Source organism: Aedes albopictus, chromosome 3 (genome assembly GCF_035046485.1).
Source record: "Aedes albopictus strain Foshan chromosome 3, AalbF5, whole genome shotgun sequence".
Classification (NCBI taxonomy): domain Eukaryota; kingdom Metazoa; phylum Arthropoda; class Insecta; order Diptera; family Culicidae; genus Aedes; species Aedes albopictus.
In genome coordinates this window covers 162,536,178-162,560,006 of record NC_085138.1, presented here as the reverse complement: position 1 = coordinate 162,560,006, position 23,829 = coordinate 162,536,178, and the positions used below count along the sequence as shown (strand labels likewise).

Here is a 23,829-nt window from a genome sequence, read left to right as displayed (position 1 = left end):
AGGAAACAAGAAAGCGCTGCCAAATAAACATTTTCAAGCACATGTTGCGCATCGTAAATTTTCATTAGATTATTTAGGAATAATGTTTAATATTTAACATTGGTTCATCATGTTTTATATCACATCTTTAATTTCCACTAGCGCATATGCGATTTTCTAGTGCCTTTAGTACAAAATGCTACAAAACTCAGCATATTTTCGACAGCTTTGTTCTCTTCGTCATGGGGTGTTATCTAAAATCTGATAAACTGAAAGTTGGCGTCACATCTTTGCCAATCAAACTGTTTACAACTAAGTTTCAAGCTATTTGGACGACAAAAAACTCTTATGGCAAAGAGAGAAACACTGCCAATAATACTCAAAGTCACTCTCAAGGCATATAATTTAATCATCGTTCAGTAATCAATCTAGCTATAGATAAACCTGTTAATAACGGATAAAGCAAATATTTTCAATTATAGCCGAAACAAACAAATCAATATGGCAATAACCTCTTATCAGCCTTTGTTTTCCAAACCTCTACTGCTTTACATATTTACTATGACATTAGCAAAAATCAAAACTTGTTCGAACCTAACTATTATTTATTTATTTATTTATTTTTAACTTTAAATTTTGTAAGAGGGAAAAGCCCTCTTACATGTTGTAGTTCGAACCTCACTGTTAATACTTATTGTTTAAGCTCCATTTTGTATGAAATATTTTGGTTCATCGGTAGAAGTTACTAACTTGTGTTAGAAATTAAAAAACATTAACCTTCTCAAGACATTAGGAAAAATAGCATGATGAATTAGTAAATTGATCCACTATTTACCAATTCATCATACTAATCCGAGAGATTGGGTTCAATAAATAAGAGTTCATGAATGCTTACAAAAAATCGAATATGGCGTGGTAAATAACCAAAATTATCAAAACATTATTTTTTTCATAATCATTAATGGAATTGAATAAGCAAGTGAAATATCGAAATTTGCACTTTTCTAATGATCAAGTCTTTATTTTATTTACAATGCAAAAACGTGACACTTTATTTCTAAAAATTTGCTTTCAAAGCATTCCATAAAATTCAATTGAGCTGGCCACCATGAACGCCGTGAACCACGCGCTGAATGTTGGTGAATTGCTATCTCTTCCTCACTGATGGAATGATCTTCGCTCAATCTGCTGACTCTTTTACCCTGATTGATCGAATAAAACAACTCAAGGGGAAAGTTTGACGGACTTGGATGATCTTGATGGTTTGGTCAAACTGGATGATAGCGGTGGTTGGATCAATCTTTCGGAGGGGAAATTATTGAAGATATAAACACCAACCTCAATCCTCGCTTTTGCAGGTTGGTCAGTATTTATATCAAGATTTAACATTATCATCCATCTTCTTCGCAATAAAAATGCAAGCAATACATTTAGCAATATTTCTATCAATTTGTGTTTCTTGATGAAGTTGAAGGAAGGATTGAACATCTTGGTTGAATCAATTTATTGATAAGTGTAAATGGCACTATTAGGAAGGAATCGAGGTAGGTAAATTCTTCTACCACCTTGAAAGTATCTCCGTCTATCGTAACGTTGCTGCAAAGGCTTGCCTTGTCTCGCTCAGTCCCATCTACTAGCATGTACTTTGTATTAGCCGCATTCATCACCAGTCGGACTTTTGCTGCTTCCCGTTTTAGGCGGGTATACAGTATGCACCGTTCCAAATGTTCTTGCAATAATACCCATGTCACCCGCAAAACAGACAAATTGGCTGGATTTCGTGAAGATTGCACCCCGGCTGTTGAGCCCGACTCGTCGCATAATACATTCCAGGACAATTTTGAATAGTAGGCAGGAGAGGCTATCACCTTGTCGCAGTCCCCGTCGAGATTTGAATGAACTGTTTTGCACACTGTCCATCGTTTCTATTATCAGTTTGGTGAGCTTACCAGGAAAGCCGTTTTCGTCCATAATTTTCCATAGCTCTGTGTGGTCGATACTGTCGCATGCCGCTTTGAAGTCAATAAACAGGTGGTGCGTTGGGACCTGGTATGCACGGCATTTATGGAGGATTTGCCGTACGGAGAAGATCTGGTCCGTTGTCGACCGGGCGTCGATGAAGCCGGTTTGCTAACTTCCCACGAACCTATTTACATTAGGTGACATACGACGGAAGATGATGTGGGATAGCACTTTGTAGGCGGCAAAGTTATGATCGTTCGAAAGTTCCCAGTCAACCAGTCATCGTATAAGATGTTGCATAAGATGATAAAGTGGAGGCCATATGCGTGCATGCCTCCATTTAGGCGCATGTAAAGTGTACGCATATCGCCTCCACTTTAACATCTTATACAACAACTTATACGATGACTGGTTGACTGGGTGGCCATTTCCACGAAACAAAAAAAGTTGTACATTAGCTCACATTACTACCTATATGGGTTCGCTTAATGCATTTTCTCCATTGGCATTTTTCAATTGAAACCGATTTGGTTTGTCGTTGTTTCCTTTTTGTGCTGTGATTGTGAAGAGTGTAATCCTGTCTAGTTTGGGTAATGGCTACGGCTAGGAAACCTCAAATCAATTTTCAGCGCAAAAGGCGTGTTAGCCAAAAGTGGCTCTACATCAAAAAGTTCATTTTTGTAGGGTAACTTCTGTATAGGTTACCTTTTGACCCCAGTTTTGCATCTTTCATTACATATGAATTGTCGTGCCTCGAACATGCTATTCTTTAGAATAACGTTAACAGTATGTTTCAACCTTTCCTTATGGATGCTTTCAAGCAAGCTCTTGTTTTCAGCATCTTTTCGCTGATATTTGACAGTATTGCTACGATGATTATATCATCTGAAGTAGCTCAAACATTAATTTGAGATGCTTCAGTTTGATGGAATCCTTATGTAGATCATGGATAACTTAACATAGAATTGCACCTAACCCAACTCTGCATGAGCAGAATTTGTCGTGTGTTGAGTGATTGGCATGTGTCACATGAGAAGTCTCCATTTGACTTTCTTTTCACTTTTGAGTGTTCCTTCGCAAACTTTGCGTATTCAGGTGACCCTGCTCAACAAACTAGGAAACCTTTACTAATTGGTTGCGATCCCATTTTATGGATAAGTCGCTTCCATTGCTACTCCAAAAGAGTTTCATTGTCGTTTTGTTACTACAACGCCCTCCATTGTGGTATACCATAACTATTGTAGAAAAGATTTCCTAAACTAACGTTGGGTATGCGTGTTAAAGTATCAGCAGTCCAGCTTATCATTGTGAACTTCTTCTGCATCTGAAGAATTTTCCGAGCGATTCCGCATTTTCTGCTGAAATTCGAGAAGTGAAGAAATGCAAATATTCAAACGTACGGATGTTCCATAGAAAATTGTCAAACGTATAAGAGAAACAATCCATGAATGCGACACATTCAATGACTTTTTAGGTTACCTGATGAACGGTTAACAAGAAAAAATCATAGACCATACTTTGGAAAACCAATAGTGTGCCGAAATCGGTTCCAGGTGACCCACCGGAAGTGGTCGAATGTAGAACGGAATCAAACGTACGCACGCAGCATATTAACCCGTTAACGCCCAAGGTACCTCACAATTCACATCTTTAAATAAATTTGTTATCAAAGATCAAGTTCCAATAAAATAAGCGTGATTTGACGAAAAAAATGGAAGTCTATGGTGTAGTTCCAAAAAAATTCTTCATTGTAGGTCCTCAATGTCTGATAATTTTCTCGAGTTCATTTTCAGCACAACTTCTACGCTGTCGTTATATTCTAATCCGTATTGATACAATTCAGCTCTAAACAAGTGAGAGAGATGATAACCACTCAAAAAAAATGGAAAAAAGAACCTTTATTTTGGGGCAGAAATATAACCCGATAAACGCCTAAAAGTATGCAATGTATGGTCCATGTAATTTCAAGTAATTTCGATTGCAGTGTTCAACATTTCTATTTTTTTTTAACAGATCAAATAAAAAGTACTCACTATGCGTAGCATAACCAAACATTGAAATACTGTAGAAGTTAGATTTTACACAGATAATGATTTCTAATAAAGTAATTGAGTTTTTCCTTCAGTACCTCACAAATTATCTTTACGTACTTACGTACTCCTTAAAGAGACGAACCAACCTAGGGCTGATAATCTCTATAATAAAGTAATAATAATAATAATAAATCTATGACTCACTTGAAGTGCAAATTTTCGGTAATACCAATCCGTGTGGTCAAATTATGAAATTCAAACAACTCAACGTACATATGTACAGATGGGTAAATTATTGGTTAAATTTGGAAAAAATCCACAGCTCAGGCGAGATTTGAACTCACGACCCTTATAAATCTATACGTACTCACCATAAGTAAACTTTTTAGAAATTTTGCATGTTTTAAAAAGAAAATCGTGTTAAGTACTGTTCCTTTAAATTTGTATCCTTTGACAGATACGTATTTCGACCTCAACTATAAGGTCGTCTTCAGTTTCTCGTACTTGCAAGTATTCTAACACGCCCAGGTTCATCATCATTCCATGTTTTGATATAAAATTTCAACCACTGTACACGGCTTCTTTATTTATGTCTGTACTACTCCATGATTTTTTATTCGTGAACAATATGTGGGTTTTATGGTGTTATTCTAGGCACTATCAAAGTTACATCGAAAAGATAATGTGTCTTTCGGCAAAATGAAAAATGATAAACCATCCAAAAATTTAATTTTATTCGATCTACCAAATGCGATTTAGGATTACCGTGGATACACAATTATGGATCACACACGGTTACGGATCAATTCAATGTTTACGGTCAAATGTCGCCTCACTGCACAGCATGACATAACATAGCATAGTCTTCATAGCATAAACACTATACTATGCAACGCCACGCCATGCTAAGCTGCAACACACGACCGTAAACATCGAATTGATCCGTAACCGTGTGTGATCCATAACTGTGTATCCACGGTACGTACAAAAGTCTGAAAAAAACATTCCCAGTAGAAATCCCTGAAAGCATATCTGCTAGAATTCTGAGGGAATCTCAGTTAAAAGCTTGGGAGGAATCCCTGAAATAATCACAGAAGAAATCCCGGGAAGAATTGCTGTATAAATCCCGAGCGAGGATCCCGGGTCGTAAAAAGAATTCCATTAGGATTCTCTGAATATGTTTCGATAAGACACTTTGACAGTATAATATGTAAAATGAATCTGTGAAGTAATTCCAGCAGAAATCCATGACAAAGTGCTGGTTAAAATTTCTGAAAGAACCCTTTCAGGATTTTCTAACAACTCTGGTAGATATCCCTGAAGTATTTCCTGAAGGAATTCCGTAAAGAATACAGGAATGCCGGCCAGAAGCTGAGCAGGCATTCCTGCAAGAACCATAGAAGATGTCTCTAGGATTGCCTGAAAAAAAATCTCGGAAGAAATATATTTTTTCATATTTTTTTCGGGAGAAATCCCTTGAGGAATCGCAACAGAAATCCTAGCAGGAATCTCTGAAGGAATTCCAGCACAAATCTCTGAAGGAATGCGGAAAAAATAACTAAAAGAATCCTTTCAGGATTTTCTAAATAACCCCTGCAAAATTCCTGAAAAGAACTTGGGAGCAATCCGTACAGCAATCTCAGAAGCAATATCTGAAGAAATCCTGGGAATTAACCTGGGAAGATTCTCGAAGGAATGCCTGAAGAAATCTTGGAAAGAATTCCAGAAGGTATCTCTTAAAAAAAACTCATCTTATCTAATCTTATCTCAACTCTTCACCCTACTCTCGAGCCTCTATCTTACTGTCTTCTTTGCCCTCTATTACAACCCTCTATCCTACACTCTATCATAACCTTCCACCCTACCATCTGCTCTACCCTCTACCATATCCTTTACCATAATCACTGCCCTATCCTTTACCGTACCCCCTACTCTATATTATGTTTGATCGTACCGTCTACCCTACTCACTACCCTAACATTTTTCTTATCCTCAACCCTACTCTCTATCCTACCCTCTTCGCTACCGTCTACCCTATCCTCTTCCATAACTTTCTACTCAATCTACTGTATCCTTCACCCAAACCCTCTACCCGACCGTCTGCTCCACCTTTTACCCTACCCGCTATCCTACCATCTACCATGACCCTCTACCCTTTTTCTCAAAAAGCCTGATCGATAGATACCCATATTGCATGGTATTATAGATAAAACAACCATTCCATGGCCGCCATCTTGGATATGATCCACCATCTTGGATTTCAAAATGGCGTCGGATATTCATTTTTTAGTTCTACTCATGAAGCCCGATCGATAGATACCCATATTGCATGGTATCATAGCTCAAACTACCATTCCGTGACCGCCATCTTGGATTTCAAAATGGCGTCGAATATTTATTTTTGAGTTCTTCTTATAAAGCCCGATCGATAGATACCCATATTGCATAGTATCCGAAGCAGCATTGCCGTTCAAAAGCATATATTCTGGAGTTTTGACCGCCATCTTGGAACCTAAGCCGCCATCTTGAATTCCAATACCCCTACTATAACCTCCACATCCTAAGGAATGGGTATGCCAAATTTGATTGAAATTTCTTGACGCATTCCAGAGTTATGCCTATGTTCCGCCATACAAATATTAATACATACAAACATATAAACATACAAGCATATATACGTACAATCATACATGTATGTATATACGACTTTTGTATGTATTGATCAAAAACTCTGCCGAAGAAATGAACTATAATAGTTATTTGTGTAACGAGTTGCAAAAAGTTGATTTTTTCAGCACGAGTCGTACATTTATCCAACGAGGCTTGCCGAGTTGGATAAATACGAAGAGTGCTGAAAAAATCGAGTTTTGCAACAAGTTTCATACAAAATTTTATGCAATGAATTTTTCATAATGCAACCCATTTGAGTTGCATAATGTTCATAATGCAACTCAAATGAGTTGCATTATGAACATTATACAACTATTTTTCATTGTGCAATTCATTTCAGTTGCATAATAAGCAAGTTCGGAAAAAATGGCCATTATGATACCGAAATGAGTTAAATAAAATGTAAATTATGATACTGAATTGCATAAAATATTAACCATTATCAAGATTCCAGGGAAATATTTTTTTTTTCGCATTGGAAATGAAGCTCATAGATCGTGACAATATGTATTCTTCGCAGCATCGTTTACGCCACCTAGTGAACCAGTCACTAACTTTATTGTCCACTATGAGCAAGGTATGGGTGTAGAGAACATCTTCTCTGAAGAAAGTATTCTAAAATTTTGCATAATTCTGGAGATATTCACATCAAAAAGACTGTCCTATAAATAGGACGCTGGGCGGATATGGGTTAAATAACGTCTTCTTCGATAACGCGAAGAACGGTCAGCAAGAAAATAGTCTCAGGCCGTATTCAAGACTACCGGTAGTGTTCCGGAACTAGTTTCGTGCATCTAGCCGGAACTGGCGAAATGCAAAAATGAACCACACTCATGCATGCGGTACATAATTCACGACTTTTTAGGAAAACTTATTAACATTTTGCATGGAGCTAGTCTAAGACCACATCAGGAACAATTGGCACAATCCCGGAACTGGTTCTGGGTATCCCACTGGAAGTGGTAAAATGCAAAAGTGATCCATACCTATGCAGGCGATACATCAAATCGTGTTGTTTAGGTAACCTAATGAACATTAGCAATGAAATAGTCTCAGACTATATTTGGGAGACCCGGTAGTGCTCCGGAACCAGTTCAGGGTACCCAACCGAAATTGATCAAATGTACCATGTGACACATCAAACCACGGCTTTTTTAATAACCTGAGGAACGATTAGCTAGAAAACAGGCTCATACCACATAAAAGCTACCGGTAGGGTTGCAGAACCAGCGTTAGGTGCTTCGCCGGAACTACGAAAGTGAATAAAATCAATGCAAACGTTTAATATATGTAAGAGAACAAAATCTTGACAAATTAAACCCAAATACAAACAGACGTCTCATTATACCCACTACCTATCGTTCTTGTTTTCAACGGTTGATTCAAGTATGCATCAGTACGCAAAATGAACGCTCACGGCGCACGCCGCGTTCTTGCTCCTGTTTAACGTTTACTCACTACAACCGTCTAGCTAGCCGTGAAGAGATCTCACCAAATCACACAATTTCAGATTCCTGATGCGTAAAATTAATCGCATCAATCCCGAACAAAAATTTTCCAATTCCCTTTTGCTTGTAAGTATCGTCTTGATATTGATTGGCCTCCAGTGTTAATGAAGGTGCTCACGCTCAAGCAGTCAACTGAGAAGTCTGATATATTTCAGCTCTGCTCATATGTTGACCATAACGTCGGACTATGTCCCATCAATACTTTTTGAGTCAATTCAATGATGGCTTTGATAAAATGCTTGCTTTCTTATAAAGTATCAGGATTCAGAACACTTTGGCTTACGTCGACGGAAAGATCGTGAGAACATATTTAACGAGAAAGGCACTATCACCACTAGGTGGATAAATTTGGGTTTTCAAATATCAAGACAATTGAAAGGAAGTATAAAAATATGGAGTACAATATGCTATACTCTGAAAGAAGTTGGTAAAAATCATTAGAACAGTTCATTTAATTAAATAAGCAAAGTGTATTTATAATTTCTGAATCAGTCTATATTTATTGAAAAAGTTGCCAAAAGGCAGCTGTAGAACATATCGCCAAACATAGCACCAGGAAACATTTATTTCTGTTGCAAAATCAGGTTCAAGCATGAACTCGAGTCGAGTCAAGTACCCCAAGCAACACACATGTTATAATAGAGTTACGACAGCGCAAGTTTTGGTTGTATAGAAGTTTATTTGACGTAATTCTAACTTTGTGTTGAAATAACGTAAAATAAGCTTCTATACAACCAAAACTTGCGCTGTCGTAACTTTTATATAACATGTGTGTTGCTTGGGACAAGACACTGAAGACGACCTTACAGTTGAGGTCGAAATACGTATCTGTCAAAGGATGCAAATTCTTAGTGGAATTCAAAGGAACAGTACTTAACGCGATTTTCTTTTTATTTACAGATATTCCCCTAACAAGCCCAGGTTAATCATCAACTTTTTAGAACAGTGTTTAGAACTTTATTTTGGTATACCTTAAATCATTTTTTTTAGAAATCACGTTTTGTAATCACCTTTTGACAGATGGGCAACTGTTTGACAGATTCGCCCAGTACAAACTGCGACGAGGAATGATTCGACAAATCGCTCCCATACAGACTTCAAATTGATTTTTAAATTGGTTCCCGGACATCAAAATTCATGAAAATTTAAATTTTGGCCCTGTTTGACGTGCAGATGAGAATATCGAATTATCTCTATATCGTTAAAGAATTATTACAAGCTCGGAGAAGACTGTGTTGCAGTTAGTAGGCATGTCATGTCAACAAAAATTAGAAAACAAAAGTGTTAGGGTTCATTCAAATATTACGTGACGCAAAATTTGGCCATTTTAGACCCCCTCCCTCCCCCACGTAATAACTTTTGTATGGGAAATTTAAAAATTTTGTATGAAGCGTAACACAGCGCTAGACACCCTCCCTCCCCCTTTAGCGTTACGTAATATTTGAACGAACCCTTACGCTATAAATAGCAAAAGTATATTTCTAATACTACAGTCCTATTTATAACATTTTTTTCTCGTTCATCAAAACTGACAAAAATTAACATAAACCACACCCCTTCATCATCCCCCTTTAGCTGTATTGCTTCCTTTGATAGAATCAGAACCTTTTTATGGAGTCCAAAATTCACAGTAAAAAAACTATGCCGATTTTGTCAGCCTAAAAAACAATCAAGGTCCCACTGTATACAATATGCTAAAGGAATGCCTATAGCTTACGTCACGCTTTACGAGGAGAGGGGAAATTCAACATAGTGTAATAACCAATACAAAAACTTCAGGGGTCTCATTAAAGCAGTATGACTAGGAGGAAATACAAAAAAAATGTGTTACGTAATTTACGGACGTCCCCTAATTCAAATTTATGGCTACGTCACTGCTTCATGCACATAAAATAACAAAAACATATACATTTCCATACGTTTTAAAATTAAAATTTAATATTTTTTTGTGATTCGATTATCCGGAGTGAAATAAAAATCAATACTCCGGATAATCGAGTCCGACCTGTATTAGTTTTAAATATTTTATCAGTTTACCGAATACACATGAATATTTTTGTTTCAAACGATCGAAATTTGTCTCCGTGCATAATTAGCAGATTTCAAAATTTTTAACCACCCTAATATAGTAAAATCAAAATATATGAAAAGTGTCTTATCAGAAGTAGGTTTAGGGCACTAAAATCATCATAACCTGTGAATTTTAGCTATTTCAGGTAACACTTGAGGTTTTTTCCAACCTTTGTATGGAGGCGCGCCACTGTGCGGTGAGCCAAACCAGCTCCATTCGACAATACGGAAGTCTTTACACAAACACGAGTTAAATAAATAATTTAGTTTGCACTCCATGATTTTTTTTTTGAAAAAGGTGAAAATAAGAAGGAGTTGGGTAAAACGGGCCCGATACACTGATTTCTAGTCTACACTCAGAAATAAAAGTATACACGGAATTACTATTATTTATGCATTTTGTATCCACATCTCTCTCACTCTCTTTCTGTTTTCATGCTATCTGGTGCTTCGCCTGGGTTGACGAAACACTTCTCTTCAACCCAGGCTAAACGGTAGATAGCATGAAAACAGAAAGAGAGTGAGAGAGATGCGGATACAAAATGCATAAATAATAGTGATTCCGTGTGTACTTTTATTTCTGAATGTAGCATCGTGCGGCGAATGGCACCCTCCTTATCTGAAACTGTAGAGATTTTTTGCAGTTTGTGTCAACACTCAATTCAAATCCATCGACTCTGAGCAGAGATATTGAATTTATTCGCGTTTTATACCTATTTTCCCCATTGTGCAATGGCTTGAAATGACAATTCAGTAACAAATTTTGAAAACGACGTATAATCAATGCTACACCATTGATTATACGTCGTTTTCAAAATGTGTTACTGAATTATTTTGTTACTTTAACACAGTCCGTCTTACCCTAGTGGCCCATTTTACCCTGTCCTTCCCTACAGTGCAGTCATCTTTTCCATATTCGCAGTTAATTTAGTCTGTCGGAAGCTGGTCGCATATATCTGAACTAAAACTACGCCATTTATGCGGACTTACAGCACTGTTGGCGTCATCCATCAACACCTGTTTTTGCCCGTTTATTATATAAAACACTCTGACAAAAAAGAGAGCAGTTTTTTGTTGTTGTTGCATTAATTGCCCTTTTTATTTGCGCCTTAGATGACCGTTTGCGGACGCTAAACAGACGACACTCAGCTAACTGCGAATATAAGCGACGAACCGGTTCTAATCAATGAATCATTTCGAAGCAACGGACTTTTGATTGAGGGTGGTCTTAACACAAGCAGAGCTACTGAATACTGTATACTGAAAGCACTGCCTTTACATGCATTCAGATACTGCAAAGTGTTGTAAGTTGTAAAGCAACGACCCAACCAGAAGTAATCAAAGTTTGTCGCATTTCTATTCAGCAATAATTAATTCACACGACCTCTGATTGAACCATGTAAAAACTAGCCTTCAGGGTAATGCACGTGGTGCATCGAAACGAAAGCTCTCGTTTCAATAGCACTGCATCAAATAAAGTGGAAAGCATCAAGCCGAATGAATTCTTCAACTGCCAGCGAGCTTGCATGCAAGTTAATGCGTACCCTACCCAACAAGTACCCACTGACTACCGAGGTACAGGCAAATGAATGTAATTGCGCGCCTTCTGATGAAGCAGTCACAGTCAGAACATATCTAGCTAGAGTTGCTTCAATTCAAACCTTTCGAGGGAAACAAGTTGGCGTCGCGGTCAAGTTCAATGGTTGTCGCCGCCGTTGGTGGACAACCAGGCACTGGCACTACTGATATCTTCACTGCACTATTGAGCATTCTAAGACGAAGGTTGTTCTCAAGCCGGTTCTATTGGTGTTCAAATGAATGCAGAGCAATTGCCTACGATTCGATGACTACTATTTGGATTGAACATTTTCGCTTTTATTAAGGTCTGTCACATATTTGTGTCATCTTATCACATTTTTAACTTAAGGTTCATATTCTAACTACAACTATACACATTTGTAAGTAGCCTTTTGGTGGGAAGAGTAATGCTAGTGGCCTCGGTGCCTGATCTGCAGTGGGACTCCATGATGTGGCTTCAGAATTAACTCAGATGCAAGCAAAGGCTCTGTGGCACTGCCGGCCGGCAGGATGAACTCGTAGTGGCGCAAAAGCTTCGATATCACACTTTTCATCTCGTTGAGAGCGAATTTTTGGCCTGCAATGGGAGAAAGTTTAAGTTTTAAAGATCAGTGTGATTTATAGGGGGTTAATTAATGTTTAATGAAGACTTTACCAAAACAACACTAATTATTATTAATTTTATTATAATTATTGCTTGATGACTTATGGTTATAATGTTCACTTCTAGTGTACCGTGGTTTAGGGTAAAATTGATGAATTTTCACAATTTTCAAATTTCTTAAGGGGGCGGACCTCAAAAATCTTCTTGAATATTTTAACATACAGCCGAAGGGGTCATATATGACCCCAACATAGGAACGCTGTATAAATTCATTAATTAATAAAACAGAACACTGTCTTCGGAAAAGTTGTTTAAAATTGAGTCCCCTATTAAGGAAAAATGGGAAAATTTGTATTTGAGACTTTATTGACAACCTAAAACATCCTGAACACCATGAAATCTGGGAAAACGACATAATTGATATACCAATTGTTTTAAAAGCTGAATTGGATATGGGTTACGTTCATATGTATTCATTTAACCTTCGTAAAGAATATCATAAGGTGTTTTATATTCTGGGATGTTCTAGGTGTTCCAAACTGTCCTAGAGTGAAGGCCTTCAAATCTACAAGAATAGTTTTATGCGTTTTCACCATAAATAATAGCATTGCATAATCTGCTGGGATCCGTTAAGGTCTTGACACCTACAATGTCATTTATATAGACGCTATAGGGATATTCTAGGTCAGCCAAATTACCTTGGAGCTCAGAACTTCAGGTCTACACTCGTAACAACAGCCATATATGTTATACCGAGTCACGTTGCATAATCAACCGCGGTTACTGGAGCAATCTGAAGTCTACTTGTTTATTATAAACCTTTGGGATATTGAGGTTCATCCAAACTGTTCTATAATGAAGTCCTTCAAATCTACAAGAATAGCTTTATGTGTTTTTGACATAAATAATAGCACTGGGATCCATGCAGCTCTTGAAATTTCAAATGTCATATAGATACACTCTAGGGATATTCCAGGTCAGCCAAACTACCTTGGAGTTCAGAACTTCAGATCTACACTCGTAACAACAGCCATATCTAACAGCCATATTATAACTGAGTAAGTTGCATAATCAACCGCTATGACTGGACCAACCTACCAAGTCTACTATGTATTATTATGAACCTTTGGGACATTGAGGGTCGTCCAAACTATCCTGAAATTTAGCTCTTGACAGTAAAATTAGTTATTCGCACAATGAACTTAAACATTACACATCCAACTGTAATCTGCAATTCTCCTGGCATTTCATGAGCCATTCCAAGATAGTTTTGAGATATTCCAGATCAACAACACTACTCCGGAGGCCATAGCTTCAGGTGTTCACTTGTAGTAATAACTTTTGCCACTTCGTTAAGTAGTGTTACATAATCCAATTGATTTACCAAAGTAGTTCGAGGAGCAATAAGCGTTGTTATATATTTTTGGGATATTATGGACCACCCTTACTGTTATGGAATAAAGCTGATAAAAACAACCACTGTAACATGAGGTGATTTCGTTTTAGATAGTTATATTGCACAACCATGTAGAATCCATGAACCTCTCAACTCTCAAAGGGCCAGGGGTCACATGATAGTTTTACGATTATTTAGGTCATCCAATCTTTCATGACTTACCTTACCTTACCGATCAGGCTAAGGCCGGGGTGGCCTCTGCTGTACATAGTAGCCGCCTCCATTCCACTCGGTCCATGGCTGTTTGTCTCCAGTTTCGCACTCTGCGTAGGGTCCGCAGATCGTCCTCCACTTGGTCGACCTACCTAGCTCGCTGCGCTCCACGTCTTCTTGTACCAGTCGGATGACTCTCGAGAACCATTTTAGTCGGGTGGATATCCGACATCCTGATAACGTGACCCGCCCACCGTAGCCTCCCGATTTTCGCGGTATGGATGATGGTTGGTTCTCTCAGCAGCTGATGCAGCTCGTGGTTCATTCGCCTTCTCCAAGTCCCGTCTTCCATCTGCAATCCGCCGTAGATGGTACGCAACACCTTCCGTTCGAAAACTCGCGTTGGTCCTCTGCACAGAGTCCATGTTTCGTGCCCATAGAGGACTACCGGTCTAATCAGCGTTTTATAGATAGTTAACTTCATGTAACGGCGAACTTTATTCGATCGAAGAGTTCTGTGGAGTCCAAAATAAGCACGATTTCCTGCCACAATGCGCCTCTGAATTTCTCTGCTGGTGTCGTTGTCGGCGGTCACCAGTGAGCCCAAGTACATGAATTCTTCAACCGCCTCGATTTCATCACCGTCGATATGAATTCGGGGTGGCGGGCGCGGTGATTCCTCCCTGGATCCCTTTGTCATCATGTACTTTGTCTTCAACACATTAATGACTAATCCGATTCGACTGGCTTCACTCTTTAGTCGGATGTACGTTTCCGCCATCGTCTCAAATTTACGAGCAATAATATCAATATCATCAGCGAAACCAAGCAGCTGAACGGACTGTGAAAATCGGTCCACTCGTGTTTATCCCTGCTCTCCTAATTACACCCTCTAAAGCAATGTTGAACAGCAAGCACGAAAGACCATCACCTTGCCGTAACCCTCTGCGAGATTCGAAGGGACTCGAGAGTGTCCCTGATACTCGAACTACGCACATCACTCGATCCATCGTCGCTTTGATCAACCGTATCAGTTTATCCGGGAATCCGTATTCGTGCATAATCTGCCATAGCTGTTCTCGATCGATTGTATCATACGCCGATTTGAAATCGATGAACAAGTGATGTGTGGGCACGTTGTATTCGCGGCATTTCCGCAACACCTGGCGGATGGTGAACATATGATCCGTTGAAGCGCGTTCACCCATAAATCCAGCCTGATATTGCCCCACGAATATCAGGCTGGATCTTTCATGGCACAATCTTTCATGAACACACAACTTTATATCTACACTTGCAATGCTAGCCTGCCATATTTACTTATATTCTCCACAGACTAGTTGGCACTGTTCTGTACCTTTACTAGTTCAAATTTTTATGAAACTCATTTTTTTAAATCTGCATTATTCTGTCATTATTTGTGCTATAAAAAGTTACGTTACCTAGTCTAACCTACCCAGATCCGTAAATTTCTGTTAAACTCAGAGTCCTTCCAAAAACCTTTGAGATATTTCATGGATACTGAACTTCCCAAACTAAGAACTTCCAGCTAAGCATCCAGCACATATCTGAAAGCAAATGAGGGACGCGACCGAGGATATGGACTACAGCCACAAACCAAGTGTTGGGATGAAGAATTCAGTCTTATTATAATTGTAATCAAGGCGCTAAATAAACGAAATAGATACAATCATTACGGTTGGTAATGTTGTGTAACTCAAAACAGCAAAAAACATTTTTACAGCTTTAGACTCCATGTAATATATTGCAGGGCAGTTTGTATGATTCCGAATATCCCAAAGCTATATCAGTCTCTGATTGTAATATGGGAGCTCCAGTAAGTATAATGGATTATACAATAAAACTCTATACAGCCAAAATAGAAACTTCAAATGCTGTAGATGCTAGCTTTTGAACATCATAATTGTTTGGATGACCCCAATTGATCTGATAATGTCCATTGAACATTCAGAAAATTTACTGGACATACTGGATTACGGTTCGGATGACCAAGGTATCCCGACTGTACTGGTTACATCCGTTGACTTATGGATCTAAACTCAATAACAATTTGGATGATCTAGGATATCCCAACTGATCTGATACTGTTTATTGAACTTCCAGAAGACTTACGGCATATGACAGAATACAAATCGTTGCTTTGTATAATGAAAGAAGTTTCTGTTACACCCGTAGACTTATGGATCTAAACTCAATAATAATTTGGATGATCTAGGATATCCCGACTGATCTGATACTGTTTATTGAACTTTCAAAAGACTTATTGAACATGATAGATTACAAATCGTAGCCTTGTATAATGAAAAAAGTTACTGTTACACCCGTAGACTGTAGAATCTAAACTCAACAACAATTTGTATGACCTAGGATGTCCCGACTGATCTGATATTGTCAATTGAACTTTCAGAAGATTACTGGACATGATAGAATACAAATCGTTGCTTTGTATAATGAAAGAAGTTACCGTTACACTCGTAGACTTCAGGATCTAAACTCAAGAACAATTTGGATGATCTAGAATATCCCGACTGATCTGATACTGTTTTTTGAACTTTCAGAAGACTTACTGGACATGACAGAATACAAATCGTAGCTTTGTATATGAAAGAACTTACTGTTACATCCGTAGACTTCAGGATCCTAACTCAAGAACCGTTTGGATGACCTAGGATACTCAAAAAAAAAAAAAAATTTGCATCATATTTTATCACCAAAACTACAGAAATACGTAGAAAAAACTCTATAATAAGGCTTGGAAAAATTCCGACTTCAAAGGCGCCATGGGGAAGTAACATTCCACCTGACACAGGTCCTTTCAGGCCATGGTTGCTTCAGAGTTGATGCGTTAATTTTGCTGAGCCCCTCTATAAGCCAACCGTTACAAAACATATTGTTTTTGACTTAACTACAAAAGTAGAGAATATGTTTGTTCATAGTTAGTAGCACTGTGTGTTCAAATTTAGGAACACGTCGTCCACAAATGAAAATATGTCTAGATCATGGACTACATGTTATTATGAGATTCAAATTATTTTATACATTTTGCTAGCCAACAAACCATTTTGATGAAATTGTTGAGTAGTATCCCTAGACAAAAGAACTTTCATTTATTGCAGCCTTTGTTATGAAATTCTCTCAACTGTTCAGAATATGGGTACCGCACACAGCTTTTCCAAGACAAAAATAGAAGGGCTTCAGGGCCCTTCAGAGACTGAATAGTCCCCTTTCGTGAATAATAAGTCTTTTTACTGAATGTTATTTAACTACTTACCAATACAGTTCCGTGGACCGGCACTGAACGGGATGTATTTGTACGGGTTGAACTTTTCCACCGATTTCTCCCCTGCAAACCGCTCCGGAATGAACTCCAGCGGTTTGTCGAAATAGTTTGGATCCCGTCCCATAAAGAACACACCGACGATGATGTTCGCTCCAGCCGGAATTGTCTTCCCTTCGATGGTGATCTCCTCCACACACCTCCGACCGATCAGCGGCACCGATGGATACAGCCGAAGAGTTTCCTTGATCGCCATCTCCAGGTAGGACAGGTCATGTAGATCAGAAAGCTCAATAGGTTTTATGATGTCCTTCCCAATTACCGACACTATCTCATCGTAGACCTTCTGCTGCACTTCCGGATGCTTGGCTAGATTGAACAATGTGAAGACCACCGCCGAGGTAGTTGTGTCGTGACCTTCGAACATAAAGGTATCTACTTCTTCTCGGATCTCCAGGTCGGTCAGTGGTTTTCCGTTGATGCTCGTCTGCAGTAGCATGTCAAGGAAGGCGTCCTTTCGCTTGGTTCCAAATTCATCGGAGTCTGTACGCGCTTCATCTGTTTTGTTTTTGAGCTGCATCCGACGAGATCTTATCACGTTATCCGTGTAGCCATGGAGGATTTTCAAGGATCTCCTCAGTCTTTGGTAGCTAGGAGTCAGATAGAACAGAGGAGTCCGCCGAATGAAGTCAAACATTCTTCGGATCGATACATTGGCTGCTTCCTTGACTGCCCGTACGTATTCGGAGTCGGCGTTCCGGAGAGCGTTCACCGATGTTCCCATTGCGCTTTCTGAAACATTAAAAAACCCCACATAAATGTGTTCAAGGTATAGGAGAACTGATCGAACTCACCACAGATCACATCCAGAGCATACAGCAGGACGTAGGGGAAAATGTCGAAAGACTTTCCGCTGTCGGCATACTTCCCCAGGATGTCCACCAGCTCGGTCGCATTTCGGTCGAACACGTCCACAAACTGTTCGAGGATTTTGAAATGGAAAGCTGGAGTGATGGCTTTCCTTCGAGCGTGCCATTTGTTTCGTTTGCTGAGCAGTAAGCCATCTCCAAGCCAGTTGGAGAGATAGCCGTACTCACCGGATTTGTCCGTCAAGTGTTTGTTGGTTAGGATGGTCTGCGAAGGATGTAAATGTTTTCAGTTATCGAATACAAGAGAACAATTGTCTTGATAAGATTCACATACCTCAATCATTGATGGTTTAGCCACGTACAATGTGAATTCAGGACCTTGCCAAAAACGAAATAGATCCCCGTATTTGTCGGTTAGTTGTTGAATGATCGGTAGAAATTCTGAAAGTATTTGAGTAATTTATGGCATTAATTAGTTTGTTGTATCAATTGGGGTTTTAAATTAAGAAAAATGTATCGATTTTTTGATTTTATACGAAAGAGCACCTTTTTCTGAGCCACTATGATTTTTTTCAGGTTTTTAGAACTTTATTTTGGTACCTAAAATCAATTTCAAAGAGATTTTTTGAAATCACCTTTTGACAGTTGGGTAACTGTTTGACAGCTCCACCCAGTACAAAATGCGACGAGGGGTGATTCGACAAACCGCTCCCATACAAACTTCAAATTCATTTTTAAATAGGTTCCCGGGCACCAAAATTCATGAAAATTTGGATTTCGGCTCAGTTTTGCATGCACATTCAGAATATGGAATTATCTCAACACCGCTAAAGAAGCCAATTGGACGAATGGACTAATAATTTTCAATCTTCCCAATGGTTAATCTCAGACACGTATAACATGTTCATGCGATATCTGAAGTCCTTCAAACAGTTCTTAAGTTCAGTATTATAAGTCCACAGTTTTGACAAATATGGCTACGATATGTACTGTCGGGTCTCCTATTAAACGCTGCCACCCACTTAACGCCCATCGCGTTTTCCAGGCTGTCTTGTGATGAGTTTATAGCACAGAGAACAGACATCCAGCCTAGAACAAATTTCATTGGGAAAGTTGTGTAAGGATTTGAATCTTTACTTAAGTAAGGTTGCAAACCAATACACGATGACAACACTAACGCCACCAAACACCATATTGCCACAGTCAGTGGTGAATTGAAACATTTCAAGTGGTGAATTAAATTAGTATGGGAAATTAACCGATTGCAGCGCCACGCTATTGCCACTTGTGTTGCTGATTTCAAATGGCCGTTAAATTCCTTACACAGTTTCGGAACTGGACTTGGATGTCTGTTCTCTGTGTTTATAGTATACACAAACTGCACTGAAAAAAAAAAAATAGCTGGATTGGATGCAAGACAGCTGAGAAATTGCGGTGGGCGTAAAGTGGGTAGCAGCGTCTAATAGGAGACCCGACTGTATTGTGTTCTTCCATTTTCTTAGACCTCAGAACGTAGCTCAAGCGTGGGAGCTCCTGTCCACTCCACGGCAAGCCAGCCGGTGGAGGTCATGGACGGAGCGTGGCTGCTGAGGGCCATAAGCCAAGAAGTTGGTAAAGGACGGCCCGCATTAGAGGTTGCTGAGCACCAGCTTGGCAAAATCATCGACTTTGCGACAACTAAGTCGAATATAAGCAAGGACCTGAAAACGGCCTTGCTTAGACTTAGAGTGTCTGTCGATGAGGCCAAGCAGGAGCACGCGGTGGCGTTGCTGGCTGCTACAGCTGCGGAACCAGCAAAGGAGAATGTGTCGAAGTTTACACAAACAGAGGCCTTCTCCTTCGCAGGTAGTCCGAGGAGTGTGGAAGCGAATGCTCGTGACAAACGTGACAAGCATTCGCAGAAGCGGGCGAGGCAGCCGTCAGGTGAGGAGCTGTCTGGCGGCGCCCGCAAGGCCAGGCGTATAATAACCCCGAAAGCCGGTGGTAACGCTGGAAAGTCGGACCCCAGCCAGGGTTCCCGGAAAGCTGGGAAGGGTGGGCCTGAAAAGGCTGGCCCGTCTCGGAATGATGGGAATAAGGGGTTGCGACCAATGGTGGGCCCTCAGCAGCCACAGAGCAGGGCGGTCCAAGGAGAAGACCCTCCTTGGACAAAGGTAGAGCGGAAGAAGAAGAAGAAGGTGAATCCGCAGGTAGAAGTACAGGACGCCAAACCAAGGCGTAGGAAGGCAGGTGCCAGGCGTGAGAAAGGCGACGCTATCGTCATCAAGACGGAACAGTCCAAGTACTCGGACGTCTTGAAGACGATGCGTAGCGACGCCAAGCTTGAGGGTCTCGGAGCCGACGTACGCAGTATTAGACGTACTCGTACGGGCGAGATGATCCTGGAGCTGAAGCGCCAGAAGGAGCACAAGGGCGCCGCCTACAAAAGGCTGGCAGAAGAGGTCCTTGGCGAAGGTGTGCAGGTGAGGGCTCTGACACATGAGGCGACTCTGAAGGTCAAAGACATTGACGAGATCACCGAAGTGGAAGAGCTCGTCACGGCACTGCGGCAACAGTGCGATGTGCAGGTGGCCGCCGCAGCCGTTAAGCTACGGAGAGGGCCAGCAGGGACACAGATAGCTTTGGTTCAGCTACCTGTGGCGGATGTTAAAAAGTCCGTTAAAGTAGGGAGTATTAAGGTGGGCTGGTGTGTATGTCACCTGACATTCCACGAGCCACCTGAGGTTTGCTTCAGGTGTCTGGAACCAGGACACAAGTCGTGGGACTGCAAAGGCCCCGACAGGCGCAAACTGTGTAGGCGATGCGGCGCTGAAGGTCATAAGGCCCAAAGCTGCACGAGTCCGCCCATATGCATGATCTGTACCGGGAAAACCTCGAAAAACAGACATGCGATGGGTGGCCCAGGGTGCCCGGCCTTTAAGAAAGCCGCAGTGAGCAACAAATCACAGTGCAGGTAACGCAGCTGAACCTGAACCACTGTGATGCGGCTCAGCAACTGCTTTGTCAGGCGGTTTCTGAGTGGGAGACGGATATCGCCATCATTTCGGACCCATACCGAGTACCCGCCGGTAACGGCAACTGGGCCTCGGATGGGACCAGGAAAATGGCGGCGATATGGACGACGGGTAAATACCCCGTGCAGGAGTTGGTGTCTACTACCTATGAGGGCTTCGTGGTCGCCAAAGTAAACGGGGTCTTCTTCTGTAGCTGTTATGCGCCTCCGCGGTGGCCGATCGAGCGGTTCACGCAAATGCTGGACCGCTTAACGACCGTGCTAACAGGGCGAAGGCCGGTGGTAATAGCGGGTGGCTTTAATGCCTGGGCCGTGGAATGGGGAAGCCGTTTCACGAACCAGCGGGGTCAGATCCTGCTAGAAACACTGGCCATCTTAGATGTCGACTTGGCTAACGTCGGTACCAAGAGTACCTATAGTCGAAACGGAGCGGAGTCAATTATTGACGTGACCTTTTGTAGTCCTAGCCTAACAAGTAGTTCGAACTGGAGAGTAGATGATGGCCACACTCACAGCGACCACCTGGCGGTTCGTTACAGTATCGACTACAACAACAGCAGACAGCGGATAGAAGAAGAGGCGGCTAGGCCAAGGCCAAGCCCTCGTAGGTGGAAGACATCATACTTCGACGAAGAGGTATTCAGGGAAGCGCTCCGCCGTGAGCGAAACTTACTCGGTTTAGACGGCGACGAGCTGGTAGCGGTGCTCTCACGTGCGTGTGATGCGACCATGCCTAGGAGAGTCCACCCTAGAAATGGGAGGCCACCGGCTTACTGGTGGACCGACGCGATTGCGGACCTGCGCCGCGCCTGCCTACGGGCTAGGCGGCGGATGCAGCGAGCACGATCAGAGGAAGAGCGAAACGAACGGCGGGTGGTGTTCGCCGCTGCAAAAGCCGCGCTCAAGACCGAGATAAGAGCAAGCAAGAAGGCCTGCTTTGAGGGTCTCTGTCAGAGTGCCAATACGACCCCGTGGGGTGATGCCTACAGGATCGTTATGGCCAAGACGAGAGGTGTGATGGCTCCTACAGAGCAATCTCCAGAGATGTTGGAGGGGATCATTGGAGGACTTTTTCCGCGTCATGATCCTAGTCCTTGGCCTCCTTTCGTAGGACAGCCGGGGACTGGGGCTGGCGATGAGGAAAGGGTCACCGATGTGGAACTTGCGGGGATAGCTAAGTCCCTTAGCGTAGGTAAGGCCCCAGGTCCGGACGGAGTTCCGAACCTGGCCTTAAAAGTAGCTATTGCAGAAGCTCCCGAGATGTTCAGGTCTGCTATGCAGAAATGCCTGGACGAGGGAGTTTTTCCCAGAAGCTTGGAAGAGGCAGAGCCTGGTACTATTGCCAAAGGCGGGGAAACCACCCGGAGACCCGTCGGCATATAGACCAATATGCTTGATTGACACGGCGGGGAAGGTGCTCGAAAAGATCATCCTCAATAGAATGTTGAAGTTCACTGAGGGCGTAAATGGTCTCTCGAGCAACCAGTATGGCTTCCGGAAGGGGAGGTCCACCGTAGACGCTATCTTGTCGGTTACAAAAACCGCCGAGAAAGCACTCGAGCCTAAGAGGAGGGGAATTCGCTTCTGCGGGGTAGTGACTCTGGATGTAAGGAATGCATTCAATAGCGCCAGTTGGGCTGCTATTGCCGATGCGCTCTTGCGTCTGGGGATACCGGAGTACTTGTACAAGATTCTCGGAAGCTACTTCCAGAATCGCGTACTGGTTTACGACACGGAGGTGGGTCGGAAGTGCTTTCACATAACCTCAGGAGTCCCGCAAGGTTCCATCCTGGGTCCGGTGTTATGGAATGTCATGTACGACGAGGTGTTGAGGTTAGAGTACCCAGTGGGAGTGGTGATTGTCGGATTTGCCGACGATATTACGCTCGAAGTCTACGGTGAAACGATCGAGGAGGTGAAGTTGACTACCGACCACTCGATCAAGGTTGTGGAGGCGTGGATGCGGTCCAGAAAACTGGAGCTGGCTCACCACAAGACAGAGGTGACGGTTGTGAACAACATGCAGTCGGCGCAGCAGACGGAGATCAGTGTAGGAGAGTGCACTATCCTGTCGAAGCGCTCTGTCAAGCACTTGGGCGTGATGATCGACGATAAGCTTACCTTCGGTAGCCACGTCGATTATGCCTGTAAAAGAGCCTCCACAGCTATTGCGGCACTGTCCCGGATGATGTCCAATAGCTCAGCGGTGTACGCCAGTAAGCGCAAGCTTCTGGCTAGTGTTGCTACGTCCATACTTAGGTATGGCGGCCCGGCGTGGGGTACCGCGCTAAGTACTGAATGCTACCGACGGAAGCTGGAAAGTACTTACAGGCTTATGTGTCTGAGGGTTGCAAGCGCGTACCGTACCGTGTCACACGACGCTCTCTGTGTCATTACTGGTATGGTGCCCATCAGCATTCTTATCAGTGAGGATATGGAGTGCTTCGAAATGCGCGGCACAAGAGGCATACGCAAGACTGTCAGGATGGCCTCTATGGTCAAATGGCAGCGCGCGTGGGACAGTTCCACCAAAGGAAGGTGGACCCATAGGTTGATACCGAGGGTAGATAGTTGGATTAATAGGCGCCATGGGGAAGTTTCATTCCACCTGACACAGGTCCTTACAGGTCATGGTT

General features: G+C 41.7%; 2 protein-coding genes across 2 annotated transcripts in view; both read right to left on the bottom strand.

The window, feature by feature from the left end:
* LOC134291270 (uncharacterized) overlaps nt 1-23,829 on the bottom strand; it is a 210,420-nt gene that overhangs the window by 45,747 nt on the left and 140,844 nt on the right. The window lies entirely within an intron of this gene.
* Nucleotides 12,076-23,829, bottom strand: part of LOC109422534 (uncharacterized) — a 55,241-nt gene continuing 43,487 nt past the window's right edge. Inside the window, exons 7-10 of the mRNA XM_062843024.1 lie at nt 18,515-18,621; nt 18,166-18,445; nt 17,306-18,103; nt 12,076-12,377 (exon numbers count right to left, since the gene is read on the bottom strand). Of these exons, the coding sequence (XP_062699008.1) occupies nt 12,211-12,377; nt 17,306-18,103; nt 18,166-18,445; nt 18,515-18,621 (1,352 nt within the window). The 3' untranslated portion in view covers nt 12,076-12,210. The remainder of the gene's footprint in view (nt 12,378-17,305; nt 18,104-18,165; nt 18,446-18,514; nt 18,622-23,829) is intronic.